This window comes from Pygoscelis adeliae, unplaced genomic scaffold, assembly GCF_000699105.1.
Source record: "Pygoscelis adeliae isolate BGI_AS28 unplaced genomic scaffold, ASM69910v1 Scaffold216, whole genome shotgun sequence".
NCBI classification, from domain to species: Eukaryota; Metazoa; Chordata; class Aves; order Sphenisciformes; family Spheniscidae; genus Pygoscelis; species Pygoscelis adeliae.
In genome coordinates this window covers 3,660,210-3,668,088 of record NW_008825073.1, presented here as the reverse complement: position 1 = coordinate 3,668,088, position 7,879 = coordinate 3,660,210, and the positions used below count along the sequence as shown (strand labels likewise).

The window sequence follows — 7,879 nt, the reverse complement described above, 5'->3', positions numbered from 1 at the left end:
GGAAACACGAGACTTGCAGCAGCTACGCCGGGGGGAAGCCCCGGTTAACGTGGTCAGCTTCTGTTTGGCGTCTGCATGCGCGTGAAATGCGTCGTCTGGGCTGAAATAAGGGGCTTTGTTCACATGCGGCTGTAGTTCATGTAATATGATAATTGTGTATGGTAATACACAGTGCTGTTTTATTTACTTTTTCCATGTATGAATGGTGTTGTCACTTACTTCTCTTTCTTTATAGGTTCTGCTTTAAGTTTAGCCTCGGATTCAGACATAGGTGTCTTGCTGACTGTTTCTTCTAACTGCAGTCTGTTTTCCGCTTCTGAAATAACTTTGGGTTTGTCTTGTTCTGATTGTATTTTTCTAAATATAGGGGCTGGGTCGTGGGGGATTTTTTTGTGAGATCTTTATTGATCGCAAGTTACTAATTTCCTTGAATATTGATGCGTTTGACACCTGAGTACAACTGAAATGAAAACTGACTTGTTTCTAATTGCTCAAGACTAATTACCTAACTTGATTTCTTCCTCTCTCTCTCTGTTACTTTTGTGTTTTGTCAAAACTGCTGCACAAAACCCGTGGCTGCAGCTGGCAGTAATTACAAGCTCAGCGGAGGAGGCAAGGCTTAAAGCTACAAGGAGTTTCAACCACCCTGTTTCCTGTGAGGTTTGGTCCCCTCCGAGACTGGGGGCAGGAGTGCTCTGTTGAAGTCACGACCGCGTCTACCGTGCAGAAATTAGTCATGTAAGATGATTAAAAATAAAGTGATTTTGAACAGCCTTTAAATGTGAAATGAGTTTTATATAAATTCAGAGGGAATAAAAATAGCTTTCATTCTGCCTCCAGAAAAACTGCAGTCTGTTGTGAAATACAGGTGATGAGGAGGGAAGAGGAATAATTGTAAGGAGACTCCACTGGACTTACATGGTCATAGTTACTTCAAACCTTACGTTAATTCATTTCTAAGGCATGTCATTATTTTACTGCCAAAAAATGTTGAATGATGGGTTGCGATCAATACGTTGCTGTAATGTTATCTTTACACTCTAGTTTATTTTACATTTTTTTCTCGCTCCTATCATTACACTAGCCAGTGTCTATTTAAGAGCTTTTGTCTAGTACTTGGATGAGATTCAGCTTCTGATTTTTTTTTTTTAACCTTCTGAGAAAAAGGAAATTGAGCAAAGGCGTTGACAGAAAACTCTTCAGACTGTCTGTGGACTGGATCTAGTGGGGCGGCTCAGTGCATGAGCTCGGCTTCAGCCTCCGTGAGAAGGACGTGCTAAAAACACTGGGGGGGCACCTCTGACATGCCATTGAGACAGAGGTAACTTTTGAGCCCAGAGAAAGTGTCTTTGATCAGTGACGAACAAGACCATCCGCAGCTGTCTGATGGCTACTGCTTTCAGAGAGGCAGCTTCTCATATTTGTGTTTCATCAAAATCTTGATGAAATGAAGTTGCCAACTTCTTCCCTTCCAGAAGAAGGTCACAAGACTATAAATTTAGCTGTTGACTTCAAAAGGAGAAATGGTGTAAGTAACATCGCCTCTGGAAGTCAGGTGGATGATAGCACAAAACCGAACTTCTCTAGATGGAAGTGTTTGGTGGAATTCGGTTTCAGTTTTGAACAGCCTGGTGGAGTACAGGCACCCTGTCCTTTAACAGCCTTTGTTGTTTTTAAATGATGTATTATGGCAGTTAGCAACTCATCAGCATTGCACCACAGTCAGAAACATCTCAATTCATTTTTTTTAACATCCTCTTTTAGATCTGCTGTCACTTTGTATTCAAAAACCGCACGCTTTTCCAGTGGCATCACTTCTGTTTTAAAAGGAAAAAAATGGAGAACTGAATCACGTGTGCGCCAGGTTTTTTCCCCACGCAGACAGCAGTGAAGAAGAGTATGTAAGAATCTCTTCTCTTACAGCAGCTGTAGTAGGAGAGTTCTGGGCGACGTGACTGTCCGCCTCTTACCCTACTAGGGTTGGTAAGTCTGGGCTTTTTGTGCTTTTTTTTCTTTCTGACTTACGCTTTGTTCCAGAGCGCAGGCACCATTTACTTTATTTGAAAGAGAGCAATTTTGCTAAGATTACCATGTTTTAGCTCTTACATTAGCACTATGAGCATTTTCAAAGCAATACAGCAACGTTTTCTAGCATGTAAGGATCTGGGTACCTGGGTCCTGTTTTTCAGAAGCAAATGAGGCATGCAGCATTCCAAATTCCATTGACGTTCAGCAAAATTTGGACTTCCAAGTACTCTTGTCTCTATTGAAAATGGCACTTGGTTTCCTAAGTCCCTTAAGTGCTTAAGAAAATGTTGTCCTGCTTTTTGCATGTGTAAATGATTCTGTAGACAAACGGTTAGGCTAATGTAACCAGGAAAAGGCACGGTGTACTGCCTTTCTCGTCTGCTTTGGTCTCGCTTGCAGGCATATCACAATTCCAGGCATATCACAATTCCAGTGTTACCTTCAGCTTCTGGGAGGGAACAGTGCGATTTAAGCTAAAAAAGAACTCCAAAAAAGAAAAAAGCAAACAGTTGTACTGTGGCAATGTGTAAATTTAGGAGGGAAGTTGGGAAATTTCCATCTCTCAATGGAGTTTTAGAATAGCTTTCTGGAAGGAGTACTGGGATTAAAAAAAAGTGACGCGGTGTATCAAGTTTCATTGCTGAACAAATAAGCCAGAGCATATGGTCGGGTTGCCGATAGTTAGAAGGAAATGAGTAGAGTGAGGAGGATCTTTCTGGTTAAATATCATATTAAATTTGCGGAGGTTTTGTTTGTGTGGCGAGGTATCTAGTGACTTGTATGGCACTGCTACTGATGTAAACTGCCAGCACTGTGAAAAGTATTGAGCCTTAATTGTCCATAATAGAAGTAGAGTCTTTGGTGTATTTCAAACAGCATGCCAGTACGTCATGTTCTTTGGGAGATTTACTATGTACTCTTCAGTAAAACTGCCTCATCCCTTGCCTCTCCCCGCTATTTCAAACCGTGAGCACACTAGATGTGTGTGAAGGCACTTGAAATATGTGGAGCTTAAAAAGCCATTTGAAGAACAGAGGGGTTCTCTTGTGTTCATCTTTCCCGTTCCTCCGTAAGAGGAGTGGCGATGATCTTTCCCTTGGTGAGTTCAGGTCAGACTTGGCTCTAAATGGAAAGATTGCCTTTGATTTTAACAGTAGGTGAATTGAAAAGGAATGATAAGGAATTGTTAAACGTAGTAGATTATTTTGAGACGTATTGGCTAGCTTCTAATTATTCACGTGCATTTAGTAAAACTCTGGAGCCTATCTACTCGTCGCTTTACTATTGGGGAAGACAAATTAACTGTTTATATCTTTTAAAATCATCATTAACAGAGACTCTAAAAACATTTGTATGTGTGAACTGCATTTTGGATGCAATTTTACTATACCCAAAGAACCATCAGCATCTTCTGAAGCTCCTTGGCACCTCACAGGGGCTCAGGCCAGTTCCGAATTAACCTCTGTGTCTGAATTTGATCTTGATTTCCTTCCTACGTCACCTCTTCAGCTCTTAGAAATTGTTGTCTTTCAATGGAAAAAGTTGATTTGCAACTGATGGTAGTGATATAGACTAGTAAAAGAATTTTGCTGATTTTTACAGCTCATAAGTATGATCTATCTCAACTAGCCACACTGCGGAAGAGGTATCTAGGGACAGAAGTGGTATTACAGATGAAGAACCTGATTAATGCCCTTCCTGTATCTTCAGAATGGTTTTTGGTGACATGGTATAGAGGTTAAAACTGTAGAAAAGCATGCAGTTAACTGTTTACTGAAAATAAATATTCTAGAAGAAAATAAAAATCACAGGCAGTCTTCATGAAAAGTGCGTTGTTCACTTTTTATTATTATTCCTCTTTGTCCAAATAAGTTTGAGGTACGCTGTCTTTCTTTCACTCGCAGGACTACATGGAACGCTGGTGATTAGGCTGTTACTCACACTTGTCATTATGTTGGCAGAAGGCATCTTAAGTAGACTCATATATAAGGAAAGCTGTCATCAAGATAAGCCTCGCAAATCTCATGCATCCAAAAAGGATAAAGAGGGAATCTGGAGACAGAAACTTGTAGACAACCCAAAAATTAAAGGCTTTGCTGACGGACGTGAGAAGCGGGATGAGATCTCTGCTAAAAGCAGCAAAATGGAGCACCGGAGCGGTCCTCAGTGGAGATCCGTAAAAGAGGTACCTGCAGAAGATCAGAAAATGCTTGTTAAAGGAACCGTATCACCAGCTTTACGTATCCCCAAAAGAGAACAAAATACTGAACAGATGGATTTGTATAGCTCCTGGTCATGCAACAGCATTTATCAAAACTACCCTGACCTGCATATTGGGGGAGACCGCGTGGGGGACCATACGTGTGATTCGGGTTGTGTTTTGGACCATGTGTGTGATGAACTTCCCAATGGCCCTGTTTTACTGTCCATAGATATTCCTCTAGGCCAGTCCCCTCTATGTGAGCATCCCGAAAAGCCAACTATAAAGTCCCTGTCTGGAGATGAAGCTGGAGAAGGGAGTATCGTGCTCTGTGAGGAGCCTCTTTCAAACTCCACGCTCAACAAGTACATGGAAACAAAAGTGGCAGAGCTCTACAAACAGTTTTTTGAAGAAAACTTGACCAGGTGTGGTTCTGTAACAAACCTCCTCACTTGCAGTTTGATAAGGAATAACCTGAATCAGATAAGCTTTCAGGTATCCCAGGAGCAGAATATAGAAACATCAAAAGCCAGAGAAGTGCTCTTGCACTCTTTAGCTTTGTTTAGTTTGCGTAACACTACCAACAGAAATAGCTCTGAATTTAGTACGCCAAACTTACAAATCTCAAACCCGACCTGCGTGAAAAAGAGCCGGAAGGATGCGGTTTACATCATGACTGATCTGCTTAGCTGAAGAGATGAATACGATTCAGATACGAATATTTAGCTCTAAGGATTAGGCTGGGAAATGAAGACATTCACGCACTACAGACTTTTTCAGATGAATACTTTAACACTTAAACTGTACTTTGTCTTTGTTAGCAGAGGAAGTAAAGGTCACTGCTTTCTTGTTCCTAATACAGAGTTTGAAATTAATTTCTCTCTAAAATGCTAGCCAACTGAATTTTTATAATGTATATGTCCTCCTCCTAAGACTCTGGCTGTATGAGTAACTGTACTCGTGTACCATCAGATTTACTCCTGCAAGAAAGATCAGTTGAGATGTGTGCTGGTAAAACGTCGATCTAAGGGACCGATCCAGCCAGTAAGTAAGAGTCAAGCTGTCTTTGCTGGGCTTCGGATTGGGCTGTATAGTTGAAGCCCAAGCTTTCGACATCCACATTCAAATTTTGCTCCTGCAAAGCTTGGTCACAGTGGCTGAGAAAATACTTCGTTGGTTTGAAAATCTGGTCAGCAGATGGAGATGTTCAGGACTCTGGATTATTTTGTATATATTATCATACATAGGAAATGCATCAACCTGAAACATGAATGAAGATGCTGATATTATTGCACGTGTACTTTTGTACTGCATAGGTGGAGTATGTTACAACGAAAATCTGGGTGAAATAGTTGATCAAGATTGTAAAAGTATTTCATTTTCTGTAAAAAATGTTTTCCTTTTAAATAAATCCTTAGGTCTTCGATGAAATCCACTCAGCTTTCTGTCAGTATGTTGTTATTTTCTGTTCCATTTGCGTTTGTCGTAAATGGACTTGCCTTTATTTCCTTGGAAATGAAGCACCTGCAACCTCGGCAAGCTAGGACCACCGCAGTGCTCCTGAAAAGGTAGTGCAGGCTTTCTTCATCTTCGTTTGGAAATTTAAATGCAGATTTTGGCATGGAAATTTTGTTACTTAGCTTTCAACCCATTTTCTTCCTTTCCTATTACTTCTTCCCAGTAAGCGTCTCAACTGGAAATTCATCGCTGTGTCACTGTTGTGAAATGATAAATTAGTCTGTTACCTGGTCTGCAGAAGTCGTCTTCTCGTAAGGACGCCGCTTCACTTGCACTGTGACTGGGTACGGTTTGACAGTACTGAGTTTGCAATCGTGAAATCCAAATCCAAAAGCTGGCAACCAACTGCATTTATACGGTTGTAAGCTTTGTGCTGGTTAAATCGTTTTATCCAGTTCCTGATGCCGCTCCATGCGTGGGGACGGGATGAGTTATGAAGCAGAGCTACTCGGTGAAACTTGCTGTGAAACAACTAATGTAAACCAAAACCGGCTTTGTCTTTGAGACATGTCTCTCAAACTCTGATGCATAATATGCATTCTTTTTTTTAATCTGTCAACCCTCTAAGAGGCTATGAAGGATCTTGTGATCTCTAGGTAATAATACATCAAATGCAAACATATTTGTCTTTGTGAATCAAGGCCCTTGACATCTGATCAGTCTTCTGAAGAGATCAAAGTTCTTTGTTTCTGTTTTGTTGGGGTTTTTGCGTGATGGTTTTTTTTTTTAAATCCAGCATCTTTAGTTGTTGGGCTTTTTTAAAAATCATCTCTGAGCTGGCATTTATAATGAAAATATCAGTAGGCTTGAAAGAATGCCTCAGAACATCAAGGAGATCCGAATTCACAAGGGATTCACCTTGAAGCTCTTAAGTAATTTAGCTTATTAATCAGTTGCATTTACTGTAATAGAAACTGTACGATGGGGCTTAGAGTTAAAAATGTGCCTGTTTTGGCCCATACAGAGAAGGAAATTTGCAGGAAAAAGTGTACTGGACCCTTAATAAGCTGTACCTATGTAAGGACTGCACCTTCATGGTATGGGGCTCCTTTTGGAGGAGGAGGAGGATGCAACTGCTGCTGTGTGCATCATTCGATGTGGTATCAAATACAGCAGCGTGCGTAATGGAAAGGGAATTACAAGGCTTTTGCCCATCTTAAGATTTTTAACCTTTCCTGATGCCTTGCAATGTCTTTTAGGATCGGTGGAACTTAACTAAAGTGCATGGCTCAATGAATGTATGTACCTAATGTCTAACACACGTTCAAATGCAAGCATCTGGGGTTTAATAGGGTGTGTATATTCAAATTTGAGATCAAACCTCAAAGCTTCAAAATAAAAGTACCAAAATAGTTGGCCGACAAGGCTACTCAGTCTGATGGGTGGTCTGAATGAGCCTATCTAAGCATCGAGCCAATTCAGCACCTGAGCAGGGTGAATACCCCTGGTTTTGAGGTGTCTCCCAGCTTTTTATATACTTTGATTTTAGAGCTGTAGGAAGATGGGCACTCTGCTTCTCTGGAATTGCAAAAAAATGATTTTTGCGGGCAGCCTTCAGTCTGAGGTAGACTTTTCCATGACAGCAATTTGGTAGGGTGGGTATTTTCAGACAGATGAAAGAAAAGAGAGATTCCTGTGGTTTGGCGACTGGCAGGATTGAAAAGACTGTGCTGCTGTGGGAAAAGCGATCTGGGTGGCTGAAGTAAGAACCGCCCTCTCCCGATTAAAATGACAGGCAAAGGCAATTCCTGCCGAGTATGTAGCAAATAATTAAATAAAATCGGACTCCTGCATGTCCAAGACCTAAGTGAACGTTCCTTGCCTGATCAAAAATTCCATTGACCTTAGTGGTGCAGGGAGTATGAGTAATACTGAAACTGGTCCCTGTCTCCTAAGAGGATGATAGGAAAGGATGCTTTGCTTTTGCTATGCGTTGCCCTAATCCCACGTGTGTCTCATTAATCGCCTTCTCAGCTTTCAAAATCAAGTCGGGAGTCCTTTGGAAGAGGCCAAGTGACTTCATTAAATTCTGGAGGAGTCTAGAGTGGGCGGCGCTCTGAAGTCTTCCTTGGTAGGGGTGCAGAGAATAAGTTAAATGAGACTGAGAGGAAAAATCTTCCGAAGGGCATCAGT

General features: G+C 41.1%; 1 protein-coding gene across 1 annotated transcript; it reads left to right on the top strand.

Moving 5' to 3' along the window:
* Positions 1–585: 585 nt before the first annotated feature.
* On the top strand, positions 586–5,654 carry LOC103919172 (uncharacterized protein CXorf21 homolog). Its single transcript, XM_009326639.1, is given in 4 exon segments — positions 586–738; positions 1,765–1,983; positions 3,933–4,879; positions 4,881–5,654. Coding segments are annotated over 2 exon segments (924 nt in total). The 5' UTR covers positions 586–738; positions 1,765–1,983; positions 3,933–3,979; the 3' UTR covers positions 4,905–5,654.
* Positions 5,655–7,879: the final 2,225 nt, after the last annotated feature.